This window comes from Puma concolor, chromosome E3 (genome assembly GCF_028749965.1).
Source record: "Puma concolor isolate L17-30 chromosome E3, mPumCon1.1.hap2, whole genome shotgun sequence".
Lineage (NCBI taxonomy): Eukaryota > Metazoa > Chordata > Mammalia > Carnivora > Felidae > Puma > Puma concolor.
Window position 1 is genome coordinate 19,455,604 of NC_141682.1, and position 22,866 is coordinate 19,478,469.

General features: G+C 45.7%; 1 protein-coding gene and 1 long non-coding RNA gene across 5 annotated transcripts in view; one reads left to right on the forward strand and one right to left on the reverse strand.

The window, feature by feature from the left end:
• The window catches only part of LOC147573020 (leucine carboxyl methyltransferase 1-like), a 44,564-nt gene extending 24,292 nt beyond the window's left edge, over positions 1–20,272 (forward strand). Inside the window, exons 5-8 of the mRNA XM_086692480.1 lie at positions 1,858–1,919; positions 5,746–5,848; positions 9,337–9,457; positions 19,920–20,272. Of these exons, the coding sequence (XP_086548606.1) occupies positions 1,858–1,919; positions 5,746–5,848; positions 9,337–9,457; positions 19,920–20,075 (442 nt within the window). The 3' untranslated portion in view covers positions 20,076–20,272. The remainder of the gene's footprint in view (positions 1–1,857; positions 1,920–5,745; positions 5,849–9,336; positions 9,458–19,919) is intronic.
• The window catches only part of LOC147573021 (uncharacterized), a 43,760-nt gene that overhangs the window by 6,107 nt on the left and 14,787 nt on the right, over positions 1–22,866 (reverse strand). For all 4 annotated transcript variants that reach the window (XR_015245555.1, XR_015245556.1, XR_015245554.1 and 1 more), the window contains exons 2-3: positions 13,824–13,863; positions 3,440–3,616 (exon numbers count right to left, since the gene is read on the reverse strand). This is a non-coding gene — a long non-coding RNA (uncharacterized LOC147573021). The remainder of the gene's footprint in view (positions 1–3,439; positions 3,617–13,823; positions 13,864–22,866) is intronic.

Genomic DNA, 22,866 nt, shown 5'->3' on the forward strand with positions numbered 1-22,866 from the left:
AATGTCCCCTCCCTTGCAACTCTTCTGTCCGTTAACGTAATTTCTCTGAACACTTAATAGAAATGACCTATAGTGGTATAATTTTAATCTGAAATTAAAAAAAAAATGTTTTAATGTTTTATTTATTTTTGAGAGAGAGAGAGGGAGACAGAGTATGAGTGGGGGAGAGGCAGAGAGAGAGACAGAATCCAAAGCAGGGCCCAGGCTCTGAGCTGTCAGCACAGAGTCCCACGTGGGGCTCGAACTCATGAATCGTGAGATCATGACCTGAGCCAAAGGTGGACACTTAACCGACTGAGCCAACCAGGCGCTCCAATAATCTGAATTTTTATGTGTGCTCCGGCTACTTCTGTATCTCCAGAGCATAGAAAGGGGCCTGTCTCACAGCAGATGTGTAGTAAATAGCGTTTGAATGAATAATGGGAGGCCAACTTGGCCATTTACTATATATGAGATAGTATGGGGGCCACCCTGAGTCCATGTTTTAAGAATTCTGCAGTTATAGATGACGAGTTTGTGAATCTTTGCTGAGAGCTTTTGGAGCACCATGTGAAATGCTTCACTCAGATGATCTCATTCAGCCCTCAGAGCCGACTCAGGAATGACATGCTTTTATTAGCAGTTGAGGAAACCAAAGCTCAAAGAAGTTAAGCTAATTTCCATAAGGTTACCTGTTGACAAAGGGGTAAAGCTGAAATTTAAACCCTGACCTCAAGCCCAAGGTCAGATTTTCTCAGTGGTTTTTAACGTATACTTCTTCCCCTTCTTTTTAACTTAGTCATTTAAACAAAATCTTAAGTCTTACATTTAAAAAAATTTTTAGTAAACATTAAAACTTTCACCTTGTCCTTTAAAGAGGTGTAATTCCCACAAGCTAGAAATAGTTTTCAAGTTTTTTTTTTTTTCTAACTTACCCTATGGAAACAAGTTTTCCCCTTTTCCAAATACAAGATTATATTACACGGAATGTGCATTTTATCTAAAAAAATTTTTTTTTAATATTTATTTATTTTTGAGAGAGGGAGACAGAGTGCAAGCTGGGGAGGGGCACAGAGACAGGGAGACACAGAATCCGAAGCAAGCTCCAGGCTCTGAGCTGTCAGCACAGAGCTCAACGCAGGGCTCAACCTCACGAGCTGTGTGCGAGATCATGACCTGAGCCGAACGGAGTTGGATGCTCAACCGACTGACCACCCGGGCGCCCCACGTAGTGTGCATTTGAGATGCGCTATGGCATCTGACGCTGTGCAGCCACAGAATACGACCTAGCTTGTTAGGACACCGAGTCAAATAAGAGCAGGTGGGCTCTCACTTAAGCCTAGAGGAGGTTTCTGGGGTGAAAGATGTGTGTATGGTGGTTGCGATACGGAAATCGGCTCTCTGCTGTCTAATTTTTTGCACATTCTGGAGGAGAGCAGAGTCATCACAGAAATGTTACTGAACGTCAGGTCTGAGTAGGAATCGGTTTGTTTAGTTGTCTGTGGTTAATAATGGTTAAAAGTTTTAATTGAGTGAGCAGAAGCAGGAAACGAGAGATGGCTTGGAAAACACTGGAACGTTTGGAAACATATCGCTAGCCTATCTTTGGCGATTTCTCCGTCTTGAGTGTTTCGTGATCAGTTTGTGACTTGACGTCAGGTTCAGAGTGTAACGCTTACTGACCTACTCTGACAGCTGATCCACTGAATTTTTCATGTGTGTGCCTAGGGTCAGACGTGATTAAGCAGCAGGCCCTCTGGAGTCGCCCTTGCTTTGAGCAGTAGCGGTACCTATTGGCCATTTCGGTAGTGGGTGTTTGCGTTTTTTCACTAACTAAGCTACTTGACTCATTTCTCTCTCTTTCCCATCTTCCCATAGACACAAGCCTTTCTTATTACAACCCATTATAGAATTACATTCAGAGGACACACTGCAAATTGGCAAGTACCCTTAACCTAAGTAATACAGTATGGGCTACCTCTCTGCTTTTCTTCCCCTTTCTTTTTAAAGATGGTGTGTGTGTGTGTGTGTGTGTGTGTGTGTGTGTGTGTGTGTGAGCCTGCGCGTCTGAGTCTGCGCGTGTGTGCACATGAGGTCACAGGGTGTATACTTCTGCATCACATTTACTGTGAAGGAACTTGAAACAATTTTTTGTATGGCCCCTCTTAGGTGTCCATAGGTCCCAATCTTAAATCTTTTGAAAAACATTTCAGTGAGTTGCAAACATTTCAAATATAGGAGCTTCTTCCCGAAAATCTTTTCCTTGGAAAAATCCAGTCCGGCAGCCTCAGACCCTGACTCCTACATGGCTGCTTCGCTGAGAGGGAATGCACATCCCCACCGCTGTTGTCTCGTACCTGACCCGCTTCACCTGTTACGTTAGGTCCTTGGCCCCGGGGCTCAGTTTTTCCCCGTAAGTTTTCAGTATGAGTGTTTCCAACAACTCTTTCCTCCCTTCTAAGCCTTTGAAACTAAGATCACAAACACTCTTCCAGAATGTCCCATTGTGTTCAGTGTGTGTCTGACAGAGAAGTTCAAGGGGCTTATTAATAATTCAGGCCAGAAAACATGCTCAGAGAGGATGGCCTTAGATGGTGGGCACAGAGAACACAGGAAACGTCAGGCAACTAGACAGGCCTCTACACCAGCACAGTGCCCTCGTCACGCTCCTAGTGAACAGACTCCCACAGAAACTAATATCTCCTCCATCCTTTGTTTCCGTCGTACAAATTTTTAAGTAGAACCTCCTCAGGCTTTGCCATTGGCTGGCACATCTGCTTTCTCTACATTGTAGCCGTCACACTTTTCTGTGTATTTGGTTAATATTTGCGTCAGGGGGCGCCTGGGTGGCGCAGTCGGTTAAGCGTCCGACTTCAGCCAGGTCACGATCTCGCGGTCCGTGAGTTCGAGCCCCGCGTCAGGCTCTGGGCTGATGGCTCAGAGCCTGGAGCCTGTTTCCGATTCTGTGTCTCCCTCTCTCTCTGCCCCTCCCCCGTTCATGCTCTGTCTCTCTCTGTCCCAAAAATAAATAAAACGTTGAAAAAAAAATTTTAAAAAAATATTTGCGTCAGAAGGATTAGCTGTAATGAAAGGGTTAGCCCTTTGCGTTGCCTTCGACCCATCAGTGTAGAAACAGCTCAAGTAGAAAGTAAAGACCCTGCGTAATCTCTCCCCCCACCACGATAACCACCGTGCAGGGTGTTTTCTCCTGTGGATGGACAGTGTACCTAGAGGCAGGTAAATATCACGCGTAAGAAAATACACATGGAAATAGAATCCCGTGCCCGGCCCGCAAAAGGTTCAGTAAATTTTTGTTGAAGGAATGTATGCCTATATTGAATAAATAAATATATATGATGTAGATCAACATGCATTTGTTGAAAGAGGGAATCTATACTTCTATAAATAAATAAATACAGTTTTATGTATAATTTTAGTAAAGCGAATCATTTACACGTACTGTTTTGAAACTTGTTCTTCGTGCATCCTAGTGAAGCACGGCTGTCTTCATGTTGCCATATTAGATCTACCTCGTTATTTCTGGTGACTTCGTAGTACTCCTCTGCATGGAAATTCCATTTTACTTAACGTCTTCGCTCCTGATGGTCCTTTAGATTGCCGCCTTCTTTATGGTTTCCTGTGAAACAGTTTTGTAGAAAGCCTAGTTATAGGTGCATATTTGCAGGAATTGCCAGTTCAAAAAATTGTACCTTATGAATTCTAATAGCTACTGCCAAGCCGTGCTTCAAGACCCTTTCGACTAATTTGTATTTTCACTAGAGTAGATGAGGGTTCTCTTTCCCTACACCCTCGCTAACACTGGCTACTACCATTTTTAAAAATTCCTGCCAGTCTGCCAAATCTATGAATTAAAAAATTTTTTGTAACTTTTTTTGTTTGTTTTAAATTTTTATAACTTTGAACGGGCTAGTGGAACGGAGTACCCTTCCTTCTGTTGGCCTGTGGGATTTCTTTGTAAATTTCCTTTGCTCATATATTTTCCAGTTGCATTGTTTCATTTTCTTTTCAATTTATAGGAATCCTTTACAACATAAAGCAATGTTCTTTGATATAAATCCCTCATCAACTGTTGATTGGCAGATTTCTTTCCTAGCCTTTCACTTGGTTTTTAACTCTGGGTTTGTGTCTTGTGTAGGCAAATTTTCTAGTCCTGTCCTTGATAGTTTTTGATCTTGCCATCATACTGGGAGAGGGACAGTTGAAATAAAAATTAATGAAAATACAAATGTGAGTGAAAATTTGAGAAAAGTGATAGGCGATGATAACACTGACACACTTTCACTGAAAAATTGCCCTATTTCATTAAACCTTTGAGGCTGTGATTGCAAGAATCACACTATTTATTTTCCATCAGGAAAGAAAAGGTGCTGCTAAGTTAAACCGAAACGTTATTGACTGATGCATCCTCATTTCAGAAATGTGAAACTGAGAAAAAATACGCATCTTGAAATTGATCATTTCTTAAAGCTGAAATATGCATGAGGTGAAACTTAAAAGTATCTAAATGGGCACACAATGAAAAGTAAGTCCGAATGAGTAAATCAAGGGGGACGTCTGGGTGGCTCAGTCAGTCAAATGGCCAAGTCTTGATTTGGGCTCAGGTCAGGATCTCACAGTTCATGAGTTTGAGCCCTGCACTGGACTCTGTGTTATTAGCACAGAGCCTGCTTGGGATTCTTTCTCTCCCTCTTTCTCCACCCTTACCCCACTCTCCCCCCACCCCCACCCCCCGCCATCTCTCAAAATAAATAAGTAAATGAACCTCCATGTACCCATCACGGAACTTTTAACTGTGGCCAATTTCATCCGTTCCAGTGGTTCTAAAAGTGTAGTCCTGGACTAGTGACATCACCACTGCGGAGCATTTGTTGGAAATACAGATGTCTAGCTTTTGAAAGAATTTGACAAAATGTCTACTTCTGGAAGATCTGCTACATCAGAAACCTGGGGGGTAGAAGCCATCAGTCTGTTTTAACAAGCCCGCCAGGTGATTCTGATGACTGCCAAAGCTCGAGAACCACTATAGAAACCAATTCTGTCTGACCTCTGTGGGAGCATTTTCAAGCAAATGTCATCATTGTATTTGTAAATACTTTAGAAGCTATTTTCTTTTAAACACAGTATCTCACAAATTGGCACGACATTTAGAGAGTGGCCAGCCGATCGGTACCAATACTTAAATAGGTTACCCTTTGACCTCCTAATTCTACTCCTAGAGACCTACTTAACTGGACAGGTGCTTCATGAGGTCTATACAAAGATGCTCATCGCAGTGCCTCAGATGGAGAAAATTTGGAGATACCACAGGCCTAATCGTGAGGGCTTGGCTGAGTAAGTCGTTTTATCCACTGATGGAATGCTAGGAAATCATTACAGACGATGATGTCATTGATATTACTGTTAAGTAGGAAAAGCAGTTTTCAAAAGAAGAATTGGCCCTGTTTTCTTTTTCCTGTGTGATGTGTGTGTACGTATTTGTGTGACAGAAAATGTGCTTATGTTGTGTGTATGGGGTTATGTTGTATGTATAGAAGAAAGACTGGAATGTTCTATACCAAAACATTAATAGTTGGAAGATGTGATTTTCGTTCATTCCACCCTCCTCCTTCCTGATTTTTTTTTTTTCCTTTTTGCAGTGGGACATGTATTTGTGTAATGGAGAAAAAATAATTTAATTTTGAAAAGAAATCCATTGAAATGACCATCTCTGGATGAATTTCTGTTGAAATGATAATCTCTTTCCAGATGGACACCTGTTGGATTCAAAGAGCTATGCCATTATTGGAGCAGATCTCCGAGATTCACCTGAACTCGAAGAGAAGCTAAAGAAATGGAACATGAATCCACAGTGAGATCTTGTTTTAACCTCTTACGCGTTTGTGATTTCATGCGAATACGAAATAAGGTCAGGTGAAAGTGCAGCATGAGACCCGTGTTCCGTTTTTAATTCTGAAATGTTTATCATTTCATGGCTATGAGGGAGGTTTTCTAAGTTTTTGAGAAGCAATGTTTCTCCTGTTTTCACATCAGAATCACGTGTATTGCTTTTATGACATACTGATGCCTAATACCATAAAGTTTGAGAGAAGATAATTCTATGTATAGAAACCTACAACTGCAGGGCGCCTGGGTGGCTCAGTTGGTTAAGCGTCCAACTCTTTGATTTCCGCTCAGGTCATGATCTCACGGTTGGGGAGATCGAGCCCCATGTCAGGCTTTGCGCTGACAGCTTGGAGATTATATTAAGTATGCGTGTGAAAGCAGTTGAACGGAAATTGGCGCATAAGCTATAATCTGTAGATTATTACAGTTGCAGTGGTAACCAGCAGCAACCCGCTGCGAACGTAGAAACACACCATTTGGGCAAATGTGCTACATAGCCAGGGAAATAACCACTTACAAATCAGGAGAGCTCTTGGGATGCCTGCGTGGCTCAGTTGGTTAAGCATCCAACTTCTGATTTCGGCTCAGGTCGTGATCTCATGGTTCATGAGATTGAGCCCCACATTGGGCTCTGTGCTGACAGAGCCTGCTTGGGATTCTTCCTCCCTCTCTCTCTGTTCCTCCCCTGCTTGCCCTCTGTCTCTCTCAAAATAAGTAAATACACTTAAAAAAAAATTAATCAGGGGAGCTCCTGATAGGCAAGTTTGCCTCACTTCTGGAGATTTACAAAATGGATAAGGAACAGCGGCTATCACAAGTATTAGAATTACATCCATAGTTCTCTGGGGTTCATTTGTGCTCTGTGTTTTCCTCCGTGGGCTGTTTTCGCTTCACTTAGACTTCTCTTCTGAAAAGTATTAATCCTGTTTTTAATATTGGCGAAGCTACCTCTTAAAACTACACTGTAAACGTGTCTAACTTTTCATTTTCAAATAATTCAAATTTGTAAAAAAAAAAGTTGCAAAAGCTGTACAGGAAATTCCCACGTAGCCTTCTCCACCTGGCTTCCCCCCATGTGGTAATACCGTATGTAATAGTCGGTGCCTTTTGCATTAAAAAGGTTTTTGGAGGGGCACGTGGGTAGCTCAGTCGGTTAAGCATCCGACTTCAGCTCAGTTCGTGGTCTCATGGTTCGTGGGTTCGAGCCTTGCATCAGGCTCTGTGCTGACAGCTTGGAGCCTGGAGGCCTGGAGCCTGCTTCAGATCCTGTGTCTCCCTCTCTCTCTGCCCCTCCCCTGCTTGTGCTCTGTCTCTCAAAAATAAATAAACATTAAAAAAAATTTTTTAAATCAATAAAAACGTTTTTGGAACTGTTTTTCTCTAATTATCAACCTATTGAGGTTTTGAAACTTTTTTTTCCACCCACTCACTTTTTCTAATCGTTCCTATTGATATAATCTGGGGTTTTAGACTTAGGTTAAAAAAAATTGCTTACTTTAAACTTCCTTTTAATGTTTTTCTTTCTGATTTTCAACTTCATCTTGGACTTCATTGTCTATCCTCTGGATTTAGTTCTCTCATTCTTTGTACCATGACCCAATTGGGTCCAGAGAGCATTTGTAGATATATACATACATATGTGTGTGTGTATTTGTATACACATACATATATATTTATTTTAGAGAGAGAGAAAGAGAGCATGTGCAAGTCAGGGAGAGGGGTAGAGAAAACGAGAGAGAGAGATAAGATCCCAAGCAGGCTGCATGCTCAACGTGGAGTGCCAACACAGGGCTCAATCCCATAACCCTCGGATCATGACCTGAGCCGAAATCAAGTCAGATGCTCAACTGACTGGGGTACCCAGGCGCACCTGGATATATATTTTTAATTTCATTTAGTGTTTATTTATTTTTGAGAGAGAGTGCGAGCACGAGCCGGGGAGGAGCAGAGAGAAAGGGAGACACGGAATCCGAAGCAGGCTCCAGGCTCTGAGCGGTGAGCAGAGCCCGATGTGGGGCTCGAACCCATGGACTGTGAGATTATGACTTGAGCTGAAGTTGGATGCTTGACCGACTGAGCCACCCAGGCACCCCTGGGTGTATATTTTTAAGTCACTTGAGTTGTACAACATTTCCTTGTCAAAAAAAGGAAAAAAAAAAAAAAAAAAAAGGAAATCCTGATAAACAGTAACAGTGGATAGTCGGGACTGTCAGGTCAAAGCCAGCAGCATTTGTGGGTAGCCTTTCTCTCTAGTGATCATGAGTCCAGGCACTGAGTCTAACTGCATGGGTTACATTCTGACACTAACGTACACGATGTTCTTTTCAGCAAATTTCTTGGGTATTTTCAGTTCAGACAATTTATTTGTTTTGAAATTCCCCGCCAATAAAAATAGGCAAAAATAATCTACGTGCTTTGTGAGAAAACTAGCAACCAGCCATGAGGAACAGCAGCGTAAAGGGGCAGAGAAGGAGGAGGATCCAGTAAAGGAGTCAGAAGGAGCAGGAATAAATCAGCAGAGCTCACATAATTTAGGGCTGCCTGTGTTCCCTTCCAACATGTAAAGCTTTTAGAGATTTCTGTAGGAGTTTATTGCTTTTCCTGTTTCGTAATTTGTTCGTTACTTCGGGTCTGGTAACTCAGACCGCATACTAATGTGTCATTTGCTGAAGACTGTTCGTGTTGTTTTTAATTCTTGATGACAAAAGTCTGTGTGAGAAGAATTAGATTCTGTTGAAGGGATAGCAGTATTTCTGCATTTTATCAGTCAGCTTTTGACGTGTACCAAAATCTCTGCAGCCTCAGCGGTCTCGAACAACTCACAATTCAGAGCAGTTCACAAGTTGCTCAGGATTGTGTGAGTTGACCATTTGGACTGGGCTTCGCTGGGTGGTTCTTCCACTGGAGCCAGCTGCAGCTGAGGTCCCCTGGGGTTCCCTCCTATGCGGATGCCTCATTCTCACGCACAGGGCCTCCCCTCCGATAGCAAGCCGGCTTGGGTTCATTGCCACACTGGTTCAGGCTGCTGAGCAAGAGGGCAAGGGCCAACGTGCAAGTGATTTTCAGCTTCCGCTTGCGTCGTGTTTGCTACTGTTGTATTGGCCACAGCAAGTTACAGGCCTAACCCAGATTCCAGGGGAAGGGAACTAGACTACCTGGGAGCAAGGGGTCTGCAGGGCCACCTCGTCACCATGTGCGGGCATGCCGGGGGAGAATTTGGAGCCAGCCAGACAAAACCTTGCTCAGTGCTCACGTTGTTACGGTCTGAAACTTTGGGTCACAACGGGGCTCTCCGCCTCTTAGCGCCCTGATAGTTGACGTGCTATCCGGGGCTTCTCCTCTTCCTGCGGTGTGCACCCCAGGGTTTTCCTGCCCTGCCAGCACTATCCGTGGCTGCCGTTAGAGTCCCGATTTGATGAATACATACTTATGTGCCTTTTTTCTTCTCTGAAGATTGCCAACACTGCTGATAACGGAACGTGTGCTGGTTTACATGACTCCGGAGCAGTCGGCCAACCTTCTCAAGTGGGCAGCTAACAGTTTTGAGACAGCTGTGTTCATAAACCATGAACAGGTAAAAGGAAGCTCCAAGACCTTTGCGTGCTGTATGCGTTCGCGTGGTGGCTAACCCTCTCTGAGCAACCTCAGTATAAATTTCCACTCACTCTTTTCCTTCCGCCTCTGGCCACACACACATCTCCTTTTTAAATCGATTCCAGCAATTCCCAGCGTTCCTGATTTCTTAACTTCCTGCAAACTCGCAGCCAGGGTTTTTGGAACTTCTCTCTTGGCCTTTACAAAAACTTTGTAAAGTTCACATTTTACCGTTGTATTAATTATAGAGTCATAGATCGCGATGGAAGGAATTTTGGCTAACATATGGGTGTCAGGGTAGCGAACCCTGATTCCTTCCGAGGCAGGCAGGTGATGCAGTGGAGGAAGTTGGCCAGGTGTAAGGCAGACAGGAGTGCTGGGGACTCTGGTGAACCACAGTTCACCCCTGCTCAGTGCCACCTCGTTCCCATGTGGACATGGGAGCCCGGAGTTGAGAACCCCCAATTTTTCAGGAGAAGCTACAGTGTAGAATTTTAATGTAAAATTCCTAATTTGTAAGATCCCCGAGTTTGGCCCGCTGGTTGCCTGTTTTTCTCTTCTGATGTGGTGGGAAGGCTTCTGTTTTAGAGCTTTGGAATTACTCAGCGTGGGTCCGAGTCCTGGCCCTGGCTCTTAGGATTGGCCGGGTGCCCTTAGGCAGAATTGTAGGGTGGTTGGGAGTCCATGCTCTGGAGGTAGATTGCCTAGCTGTGTGACCTGGACAAGTTTCATAACCTCTCCGTGCTGTCTCTTGATCAGGAAAATGAGAATACTAACAGTCCCGACGTTAATAAGGTGTAGTGAGGAGTAAGCGAGTTAATTTGTACAAGAGCGTTTTCAGGATTGCCCGGCTGCTGAGCAGGTTATTAGCTGTTATTTGGATCTTTCTGAGCCCCAGGTCCTTGTTTTTGATTTTGATTTGTTTTTAAAAAAGTTCTCTACTTATTTTGAGAGAGAGCATGAGCAGGGAAGGAGCGGGGTGGGGATGGGTGGAGAGAATCCCAAGCAGGCTCTGCGCTGGCAGCCTGGAGCTTGACACGGGGCTTGATCCCACGAACTGTGAGATCATGACTTGAGCCGAAATAAGGCTTGGATGGACGCTCAAGTAACTGAACCACCCCGGTGCCCCCGCCAGGGCTTTGTTTATAAAGGGATAACTTCTCTGGACTATTATGGGAGTTCATGAGATGATGTGTAGCGGGAGGCACGTGACTGAATGCATGGTGGCTAATTTCATTGCTTATTTCATTTTAAGTTTATTGATTTTATTTTGTTCATCTCATTTTATTTTTAAATGGTGAGAGCAGTAAAGGCTTTGCCCCGTGTCACATAATTATGGACAGATCTAAGGCTAGACCTTGGTGGACTTTCTCACCCCTTCATGCTCCAGGCCACATTCCCGTAGAGGTGGTTCTCGGTTGAGTTTTCTTCCTTCCCTCTGTGTAACTGGGGGCATTCCTCAGACTCAGTCTTCAGTCCTGGTGAGTGGACATAATGGTAGCTGGCCTCATCTGGCTTCTGTAAGTCCTGGGAATCTGTCTTTGCTTGCAGAATACCAGGACTGGGGAAAATGAATTCTGCTTGCTTTCTTTTTTTAATTTATCTTATTTTTTTAGCGTTTGTTTTTGAGAGAGAGAGAGAGAGAGAGAGAGAGGGCGCGAGCAGGGCGGGGATAGAGAGAGAGGGAGACACAGGATGTGAAACAGGCTCCAGGCTCTGAACCGTCAGCACAGAGCCCGACGCGGGGCTCACACTCACGAACTGTGAGATCGTGACCTGAGCCGAAGTCGGCCGCTTAACCGACTGAGCCACGTAGGTGCCCCTGAATTCTGCTTTGTTTTCACACATTGTGGGTGTTCACCCTGCTCTGTTCACCTTGTTTCATTCGTGCATTCTCTTATTCAACATCATATAGCAATGGTGGATGAAGTGAATCTTGACCACGGACCCAGTCACTTGGGAGCAAGCCTGGGGATGTGTCCGTTTTAACTTAATTCAGCAATTTCCTAACAAATGCAAACCATCAGCCTCCTCAGGTGTACTAATTGCTCACATGCCTTCCGTGATTTCCTAATCAGTGTTTTAAAATGACAAAAACCACATGAATGATGAAAAAAAAATTTTTTTTTAATATTTATTTATTTTTTAGAGAGAGAGCGAGCAGGGGAGGGGTAGAGAGACAGACAGAATCCCAAGCAGGTTCCATGCTGTCAGCACAGAGCCCAGTGCGGGGCTCAAACCCACAAACTGTGAGATCATGACCTGAGCCAAAAATCAAGAGTCGGTCGCTTAACCGACCGAGGCGCCCTGAGTGATGCAGATTTCAGTACTGATACAATAAGGGTAGCGAACTTGTAGAAGTTGCTTGCTATGTAGCAGGCACCTTCCATGAGTGTGACCTGTATTAACCGACTTGTCACAGTAACCGGGTGTGGCGGGTGTGGCCGGTGAGGGGACCGAAGCACAGAGGGATTGGACAGCTTGCTGCCCACGGCCGCACGGCCTCACGGCTGGTAAGTTTCAGGCCAGGATTCAGACCCAGGCAGGAAGACGACGGAGCACATGCTCACAGGCACCCAGTGTGACCATCCGTGCCACGTAAGCCTCACACGTCCACCGAGAGAGAGTGATGCTGCTTCTTGCCTGCCACCGTTGTCACAGGAGCTCTGGGAATCATTTCGTATGGGGGGGGGGGGCGGGTAAGCATCTGCATGATGAAACAAGGCGTTCCTTGAAACTGGCAAACTCTTGAGGCCCCCGTGGATGTTCTAAGAAAGGGACAGGAGCAGACAGTTGCCACCTGCCTCCTGTGGGAATTCTGCAGTCCTCAAACTGCCTGCAAGGCCTGGGGCTTCAAGGGTTCAAGGAGGTTGTGCATATTTATTACTAACGTGGGATGTGGGAGAGAGAACACTGATGTGAAACCTAGTCTAGTTAAAGGTTATCGAGCCCAAGCAACATTTCTGAAAGTCTGAAAGTGAAGCTGAAATATACGATCAAAGCCAATGAGCAAATATTACTAAGAATAAGATTGTCAGGGCTCCTGGGTGGCTCAGTTGGTTAAGTGTCCAGTTTTGGCTCAGCTCATGAATTCACGGTTCAGGAGTTCAAGCCCCATATTGGGCTGTGTGCTGGCAGCTCAGAGCCTGGAGCCTGCTTCAGATTCCGTGTCTCCCTCTCTCTCTGCCCCTCCCCTGCTCACATTCTCTCTCTCCCTCTCTCTCGCTCTCTCAAAAATAAAATAAACGTTAAAAAGAAAAATAAAAAAAAGAAGAATATGATTATCTAATAATTCTTTAAAAAAAAAACCCTCCTACTCTTAATAAAAACTTCCGGTCCTTAAAAACAACAACAACAACAAAAAAAACGTGCTCTTAGAATCTTCTACCTGCAGGTGGCTGTCATAATTTAGAAGGATGTTCTGACATGGGCTGGCATGGCATCATTTTTCTAAGCTATGCCAGCTCCTCTCTGTGGGAAGAGACAGAAAGTCACCCGGGAGCAGACTGCTGGTCTTCAGGGGCTCAGGTGAAAAGACCTGCCGAAGGTCATGGAATGAGAAGCAAGGACACAAGCAAGGAGGCTTAAGAGAAACCTCAGTGCAGAAGGGTTCTGTCTTTCCCGGCGTGCCGTGAGGTGGGCGGAGACGGAACGGGGTTGAGGCCGAGTGAAGGGATGTGCACAAAGGGTCCCAGGCCTTCTGGAAGAAACCCCCAGCCCCAAAGTTAGGGAAGCCTGTGAGAGACGAAGTGCAGTGGCCCCGGCCGAGGTCCCTGCAGGAAATATCCCTCCTGCAGGGCAGAAAAGTCCAGGCTGGTAACAGGCCACCTCAGGGCCTCAGGGTGGTTCTGACAGGTCTGGTCACCGTCACTGAGACTCTATGTCCGTCAGGAGCCAACTCAGCCCAGAAGTGGAGGAGGATAGCATGAGAGGCAAGAAGTGGAAACTCTAGGCTGTTGCTGGCAGGGCCTGTCCCATCAAGGACACCGTCATAGCAGCGAGCGACAGGCCCGCAGCCTGCCCGGGACCCGTGACCAGGCTGCAGTGCCGGTGGACCGGCCAGGCCAGCCAGCGCCTCCCCCACCCCACCCCGACACCTGGCACTTGAAAGCAGGACAGCCCCATCTGAACTTCACAGCATGACACCGAAGTTCCAGATCCCCTTTTTATCACCGTGCAACCCAACTGCTTTTCTTTCCTGCTCGGGACCATGCCGATCAGTCTCATCGTGTCTCAGATCATACATACAGACGTTCGTACACAGATCTGCTTCAGTTCTCGCCGATGAGGCTTTGTTTTGTTTTCCTCTTTAAGCAAAGCACTTTAAGAAGATTTTATTTTGTTACCTGTAACAGATCTTCACTGAGGACTTCTGTTTTCTCAGCTCTGTGGGAAAAAATGAAAAGCTCAGAGTCAGAAATCCAGAAATGCAAAGGAACTCGTGAAATGTAACAATTATTATCCCAGAGTTTAAAACAAAACAGCTAGGGACGGACGCCTGGGTGGCTCGGTCGGTCGAGCATTCAACTCTTGACCTCAGCTCAGGTCATGATCCAGGGTCGTGGGATCAAACCCCACGTCGGGCTCTGTGTGGAGGGTGGCGCCTGCTTGGGGTTCTCTCTGTCTCCCTCGGCCCCTGTCTCCCCCCGTTCCCCGCTTGTGTATGCATGCTCTCTCTCTCTAAAATAAAAAAATAAAAAATAAACAAAACAGGCAGAAATGAATGATAACGTGGGGAGAAATTCCACCAATGTTGACATCAGAGGGCTCCTTGAGCAAAACCAAAGAAAAAAACCAGCAAACAAAAGTCTGCAAAGAATAGCAACCCCAAACAAGAACAAAGCCTCGAGACCAGTGGCTCCCAGACCTGGGCGTGTATAGAATCACTGAGGGTGGGGAGTGTGCGGATTTAAAATGCCAGTTTCCAGGCCTCACCTCTGTTCAAAAGCAGGTCTGGAACACGATCCTGCTTCTTTAAGAGGCCCTTTCCTCCCAGAATTCCATGGCCGAGACCCACAGGCCACCCTTGGAGAGAAGACTGCTCTAGAGGCGCCTCGCTGGCTCAGTCGGTAGAATGTGCAACTCTAGATCTGGGGGTCATGAGTTTGAGCCCCACATTGGGCATGGAGCCTACTTAAAATAAATTTAAAATAAATAAATAAAGAGCGCTGTAGAGAAGCTGAACCTTCATTTCCTAAAATGATCATTTCTGGGGCGCCTGGGTGGCGCAGTCGGTTAAGCGTCCGACTTCAGCCAGGTCACGATCTCGCGGTCCGGGAGTTCGAGCCCCGCGTCAGGCTCTGGGCTGATGGCTCAGAGCCTGGAGCCTGTTTCCGATTCTGTGTCTCCCTCTCTCTCTGCCCCTCCCCCATTCATGCTCTGTCTCTCTCTGTCCCAAAAATAAATAAACGTTGAAAAAAAAAAAATTTAAAATGATCATTTCTGAGCTTGACAGCCTTACTGAAACACGTTTGTCACAAATCCAGGAACGTGATTCAATGATACACACACAAATAGTAACAACTGAGTACTTCCTTCAGGCATCTCATCTTTACTTTAAAAAGAAACAAAGTACTTTCACAGCGTTCTCCCACTCATGCTTTCCAATTATCATTAACTATGTAGACCTTTCCAGAAAGCCGACCTGGCGGCCATCAATCGGCAGAGGAACATCCTGAGTTGCTCGAGCCTCAGTTGCCAGATCACGCTACTTTCCGAGGACTCCTCTGCAGTCCAAAGGGGCAGCACTGTTGCTGTACGTAATACCCAGAATGACGGCAATCGAGGTGCCATAGTGGGACTTCTGGTTCAAACAGTGATTTAAGTCGAGTCATTTGACACCCCTGTAATCAAGTCATTTGATTACAAAGCAAATCAATGTATTTATTATCCTTTGTTTCATTTTACCAACTAGACCCTTTGCTTTCAATTTAGAGGTACTTTACCTAAAAAGGTATCTGGAGACTGAAATCTATGTGGAACATATTATACGAAAATGTTAACATACAGCTTGAAAATAAGTTGACACTATGTTTCCTGCCTTTATGGACACTCAGCCACATATTACACTGATAAAATTAATTTTAGAAAGAGATCCAATATCTCTTCTTAATCAGATTTATTTCTGGGCTTTCTAGTCTGTTCCATTTATGTATCTTTTTTATGCCAATACCATCCTATTTTGATGACTACTGCTTTGTAATATACAGCCGACCCTTGACCAACATAGGAGTTAGGGGTGTTGACCCTGTGCAGTGAAAAATTGGCACGTAACTTTTAACTCCCTGAAAATTTAACTACTAGTAGCTACTGTTGACCAGAAACATCACTGAGAACATAAATAGTTGGTTAATATGTATTATATGTTATGTGCATTGTTTAATGTATTCTTACAATAAAGAAAGTTAGAAAATGTAATTACTTTTTAACATTTTTTAATGTTTATTTACTTTTGAGAGAGAGAGAGAGAGAGAGAGAGAGAGAGAGTGTGTGTGTGTGTGCGCGTGCAGGTGAGGGACAGAGAGGCTTCAGACTCTGAGCCTGTTAGCACAGAGCCCAATGCAGGGCTCGAACTCACGAACTGCGAGACCATGACCTGAGTGGAAGTTGGACGCTTAACCGACTGAGCCAGCCAGGCACCCCTAGAAAGAAAATGCTATTAAGCAAATTGTATGGAAGAGAAAATACATCTACAGTACTGTACTGCAAAAAAAAATCTGCATATACGTGGACTCATGCAATTCAAACCCACGTTGTTCCAGGATCAAGGAGTTTGAAATCGGGAAGTGTGACGCCTCCAGCCTTGTTCTTCTAGCGCAGGATTGCTTTTGCTGTTTCAGTCGTTTGTGGTTCCATGTGGATTTTACAATTGTTTTTCTTTTTTCTGTGAAGAATGCCATTAGAATTTTGATGGGAACTGTACTGAATCTGTAGACAGCTTTGGGTAGTATGGAGGTTTTAATATTAAATCGTCTAAACCATGAATACAGGCTATCTGGTAAGATTACTTTTTGTGACGAATCAGGAGTCTGGAATGTAACATACAAATTGGGGTGGCTCCTTCACACTAAGATACCCCCATTGGTCTATGCTAGCCCCACCTTAATTTTAGGGAACCACCATGGTCCCTACCTCCCCCAATACGTGCTCCAAATGACTCGATCTTTCTCATCACTGTGTCTGGTCCAAGGCTCAGCCCTTTCTATGCTGAACTGTTTGGGAGTGTTCATCTTTACCAGAGAATCTGCCAGTAGAACTTTTACCCAGGGAAGTCTAGCAATTACTCAGAATACTGGCCACGGTGCCCATTCAAAGAGTATATTAGCCACAGAAACTTGGTTTTTACTGAGATGTGATTTTTTTTTTAAGTTTACTTATTTATTTTGAGAGAGACAGGGAGAGTGTGACTAGGGGAGGGGCAGAGAGAGAGGGAGAATCCCAAGCAGGCTCCTCGAGATCAGTGCCCAGAATCTGATGCAGGGCTCAATCTCACAATCTGAACCGCGAGATCATGACCTGAACCGAAATCAAGAGTTGGACACTCAACCGACTGAGCCACCCTGGCGCCCCTGAGATGTGATTTTTGATCAGATTTTAAAAATTCATGAATAAAGCAAAGAGGGAGAGCAATATGTTAAGCTTATCAAGGCACCTAGAGACAGCGCAAGCCAACGATTAAAAAAAAAAACACTTGCTAAATCACATTGTTTTCAATCAGACATTTTTCTCCACAGACCTAAACTTTTTGTATGCGGGTCTTTTTCTGCTTCGTCAGAGCCTTCTTTGTGTCCAATGTTCTGTGCTTGAAAACACACTTGAATGTTTCCTGTCTGTAACTGGGAAAACGATACAAAGCAGGAAAGCACTTCCGGCTCACCATTTTACTCTGGGGTTTGTTTTTTCCTATGCAAGCCACTGTGCAATCTCACTAGTCATTCAAACAAGGCTTACTTACATAGGGCAGCATTTTTAAATTTATTACTTTTTGGTAAAGCATTAACTTTTTCCCTTGTAATCCCCAAAACCTACAAGCGGCAGGGCTGTGCAGGCCTCGATGTCCTCCCCGGTTCCCTTGACTGGTTGTGGTAATGGCCGCCTTTCAGTCGTGCCTAACGGGAGTCTCACGCTTACTGGGCCAGAAGAAAACGGAAACGCCCCCAACCTGAAGCAGTTCAACTTACCCGGAAAGACACAGAGGCTTGCACTAGGGCACAGGGTCAAAGGAAAACCTCCAACTGGCGTGACAATTTCCAACTCTAATTGTGGACTGATTTCTGGAGAAGTTTCTGCCATCGGTACACTCAAATGCCCAACGCCACTAATGTGAAACACCACCCTGTTTCCCAGGATACAGACTACTGCACGTGGGCCGCGTCCACCTGCATAACGCACGTATCATGGGACCGTGGAAATAAATGCTCAAGTCCACACCTTCAGTGCATGCTGTGATCTGCCAAGCACTGTGCATGACTGACCTCTTCCCTGCGAGCCAGAGAGATCCACGGGGGCAGAGACCAAGTCTATCTCGGCCATCACTGCCCCCCCCCCTTCCCCGGAGCACCCGGCTTGCCATGGCCACCTGCCTGCCACACCGTTGTGGGTGCTTCGTAAATACACACTGAATGCATTAACGAAAAAGCAAATGGCTGTCCCAACAATAGAGAATGGTTTGAAAAAAAGGTCTTTCTAGATTTCAACAGAGGTAGCAAGAAAAAAATCCAATAGCAGTAGGCAGAAAAGCAGACGTGTGCGTAGAATTGCCTTCCACAGTAAAATCCACAGCGACTAAAATTAAAACATGATAGTGCCTTCCCAAGCTAATGTTTTTTGTTTTGTTTTTTTTTAATGAAAGAAAGAAATACAGCAAGTAAACTACCCATATTACCAGGGGTCAGCGAACTATGGCCCACAGATCCAATCTAGCTCACTGCCTATTTCTGTATGGCAAGCTAATGGTTGTTACTTTAAAATGGTTGGGGGTGGGGGAAAGAAACTCCAAAGAGGAACATACGTACGATGCGCAAGGATGCTACGAAATTCAAGTTTCGGTGTGCACAAATCAAGTGTGACTGGAGCACAGCCAGGCTGATACGTTTCTGCATCATCTATGGCTGCTTTCACACCACAACGGCAGGGTGGCGTTACTGCGACAGAGACCAGACGGCCTGTGGAGCTCAAAATATTTACTCTCTGGCTGCCTACCAACCAGGGTGCCAACCCCGGCTGCACACCAGTGATCCTCACGGGGTGTGGTGCAAACCTCACAAGGAGGCTTTCTGGAGTCACTTTGAGGACTGGTACGTGAAGCCGGTCCGGAGGCGTGTAGCCGGCCTTCTCCGAAGTCCCGCCTCATGTTTGAGAAGCTGCCGCTAAAATGAAAGGGGGCGGCTGACTCTGATGATACAGTCCAAATGTGAGGCGCAGCCCGATGCTGGGGACGTTGGTGACAGGCGGAAATCAGACGTGATGTCTCTCCTCCCCCTACCCACCTCCACCCACTCCCCACCCCAAAACCCACTGAAATATTGTAACTATTGTTCTCTTCCCAATGCTTACCGACACACCAATGTCAGGACAAGTTCTAAATAAATACCACTGCCTGGGTCAGGCGTCGGCAAACTTTCTCCGGAAAGGCCAGATCGTAAATATTTCGGGCTTGCAGGCCACACCATTGCTGCTGCAACTACTCCGCTCTGCCACTGAGACACAGAGGTTGTCACAGACAACATACAGACGAATGGACCTGGCCATGTTCCAATAACCGTGACTTCTGGCCGCTGAAATGTGAGTTCACATAACTTTCCTAGGTCACAAAATATTCTCCTGATTTTTTTCCCAAACACTTAAAACTGCATAGTTTGCTGACCTCTGATCTGTGTACCGGTTCAGTGTGGTTTCCCAAGAAGCTTTGATCTTTTCTAATCACTCCCAATTCTTCTTACTTTGAAGGGGGATGTCTGCGCGTTCCCAACTTGCTCTTCTGAAGGCAAGCGGCGCCGCTAGCTTTTCGGGATTTCACCAGCTCTGAGCCACTCTCAGCCCGAGAGCAAAAGCTCACCTTTTACCACTCAGTCCCTCTCTCCCCAGGGATGGCAAACACACGGCCCCGAGAGCCAACACGAACTTCAAACATCAGTGCCTTCCCACTGCCCCAAGATTCTGGTGTTGACGGCTTTGGTTGACCAAGCCACACGAGAGTTCATAATTCTGTTGGTTTTTCACTTCAACCATCACTTGGGTGTATCCAAAAAAAAAAAAAAAAAAAAAGTGAGACACGGAGAGAATTTTTAATAAACTGATTTGAAATGCTGGTTACCTGCAAATATTTAAGTGCATGTTTGAGAAAGAATATAAACTATGACCCATCAATTGAGGCGTCTCAATACGGTCTACAGGGCAAAGACATACACGGTCACCGACTGCAATGAAATTTATATTTGCAGGGAAATGACAGCGGCCAGATGCATTCTGCCGGGAACCAGATTTTGAGCAACGCTGTCCTCTCCTGGTACAAGCCTTTACAAAACCCACTTGAGCCTCTGTGCCCAGTCTGGACACACTCGTCTGATTTCACAGTGAGCCAGGGAACTACTGGGTGACTTTTTCCTGTTCTGTCTCATTAGATTAGCGGTCTTCTTAAATTTCTGGGCAGTGATCTGAAGTCTACCTAACTGGATTTTAAAAGTAAAGGAACCCTATGACACTTTATAAAAATGAAACAATTTGTTACACATTCCAAAAGTAGTTTTAAAAGACTTAAAAGAGGGTTTATAGACTTCTAAAGGGAAAGTATGGGAAAAGAAAAACAGAAGACCCCTGCATAACACTGAAAAGGAAAAGGGTAGTTTTCAGAGGGAAAATGATCAAAGTATTCTGGTAATAGGATGGGTGAAATATACCTAATACCTATTTGTATATACCTAACACATATACCTACGTACATAATTGCCTTCATGTTTATAGCTTTCCTAAGATTAATACCGTTTACTTTTTACCTTAAACAACGATAACAAAACCCTGATGGCTCTTAACTGAATCTCTGTATTATTATTATTATTTGAATTCCAGTCAATAAGATGAAAGGTTATATTCTCAGATAAACGGAATTGGGTTTTATTGTCTTCCTACGCACGTAAGCTTATCCCACAGCTTTTTGTTTGGTCAGCTGGCCTTTTTCCCCCTCTGGCACACGAAATGGAATCTATTTGCTGTCCCTGCTGTAACCATGTGCTCCACCAACAATTTCTGCTCGTGGCAAAGTCGGAAGGAAGCTCGCTGCCGGGGACACTGTGCAAGTCCCTGCGGTGGTCTCCCCAGGGGAGTCATTTAGATAGTAAACCTGCTTGGGCCTGAGGGCAGCTGAGTTTGAGGTTTCAAAATGTACTGAAGCAGGCAGAAATATGTGAGACCTATTTTGTAAAGGATCTCAACGCGGACAAAGCATGTGGAGCTAAATCCTATCGGGGAGGGGGGCGGTTCTGGGATGGGGGATTCAGTTTACTGCCACAGCCGGGCAAGAAGTCAGGCGGAGGCGAAAGGCCATACACAAAAAAATGTAAAGCAGAAGTGCCAAAGGCAAGGCCACACGAATTCAGGGCTCGGCTCTGACTCAGTGCCGTGGCCACCGGCAGGGAGGCACTCCGCATCTTAAGACAGGTTGTGCAAGCTCTCTTCCAAATGCTTCTCCCTAAGTCAGCACATCTGGACTTTGAAAAGCACGTTTCCATAAAAAGCGGGTTATAAATGATCATTAAGCTCTCAGTCCAGGACCCGTTGGGCTTACGGCTTATCTGAAGTGCTCATTACGCTTACGGCTTATCTAAAAGGCAGCCCTTGTAGGCGCCTATTGATTTCTCTGAGCCACTGTGAATCTAGGCAACGGTAGTAAAAAAAAAAAAAGAAAAATCCAAGAGGTAACAGCGATTCTCAACCATAGCTACACATTATAATCCTGGGGGCTTTAAAAATACTACAGGTGATTCCATTTTTTTTTTTTTTTAATATTTATTTTTGAGAGACAGAGAGACAGAACACGAGCAGGGGAGGGGCAGAGAGAGAGGGAGACACAGGATCCGAAGCAGGCTCCAGGCTCCGATCTGTCAGCACAGAGCCGGACGCGGGGCTCGATCTCACTAACGATGAGAGCGTGACCCGAGCCAAAGTTGAAGTTTAACTGACTGAGCCACCCAGCCACCCCCAGATGATTCCATTTGTATGAAATGGCCAGAAAAAGCAAATCTACAGAGGCAGGAAGCAGATTAGTGTTAACTGAGGGCAGGGGTGGAACTGAGCACTGACTCTAAAATGGCCTAAGGGATCTCATCGGGGTGAGAGAACTTTTGTAAAATCAGACTGTGGTGACGGTCACACGATGCTGTCGGTTTGCTAAGAAATCACTGAGTTTTGGGGGCGCCTGGGTGGCTCAGTCAGTTAAGCGTCTGACTGCGTTCGGCTCAGGTCATGATCTCGCAGTTCGTGAGCTCAAGCCCCACATCAGGCTCCATGCCGACAGCTCAGAGCCTGGAGCCTGCTTCGGATTCTGTGTCTTCCTCTCTCTCTGTTCCTCCCCTGCTTGCACGCTGTCTGTCTGTCTGTCTCTCTCTCTCTGTCTCAAAAATAAACATAAACATTAAAAAAGGAAAAGAAAGAAAGAAATCACCGAGTGTTGCACTTAAAATGTGCGAGTTCTACGACATCCCAAGGTGGTTTCAGAAAGATTAATACCCGGACCCCAAGCCGGAATGACCGAATGGAACCTCTGGGGGTAGGGCAGGGCATTCTGTCGTAAAGCTTCCCCGGCCATTCCAAAGTACGGCGAGGGTTGAGAACCCCCGAGGGAGGAGGGTCAGAGGACCGAAGCTGGCAGGTGGCGCGGTAATCACCAGGACGCGACAGAAAGAGGGTCCGGCAGTAAATGGCTGGGAGTAGCAAAAACAGAGGTGCTCCCAGAGAACGGGCCGCGGCCGCACCCTTGCTGGGTCAGTACTGCCTGGAACGGGGTCTGATGTGTGTGACTCACAACCGAGCTCACGCTCCTGCCTTTGCAGGCTGAGTGATAAGAACCCGAGGGCTGGCGGACTCTTAAGGTTCACCGCAGGCAAAGAAGGAGACGGAATGCGGTACGAGCCGAGTCAGGGCTCTGGGGTCAGACAGATCTGACTTGGGAGTCCCAGTGCTGCTGCTTGGTCGCTGCAAATATGAGTGCCCATGCCTTCCACAGTCAAATGGGAACGATGGTCATAATAATGCCACCACCACAGTGATCGTTTAGCGACGCCATTCATCTCCTTCGGCTCATTAATGTGGTCCCGGGTGAGGGTTCACGGAGCGTCAGCTGTCCGGAGCAGTACGACAGATGACCGCCACCTTCAGATAACTCCCAAGCTAAGT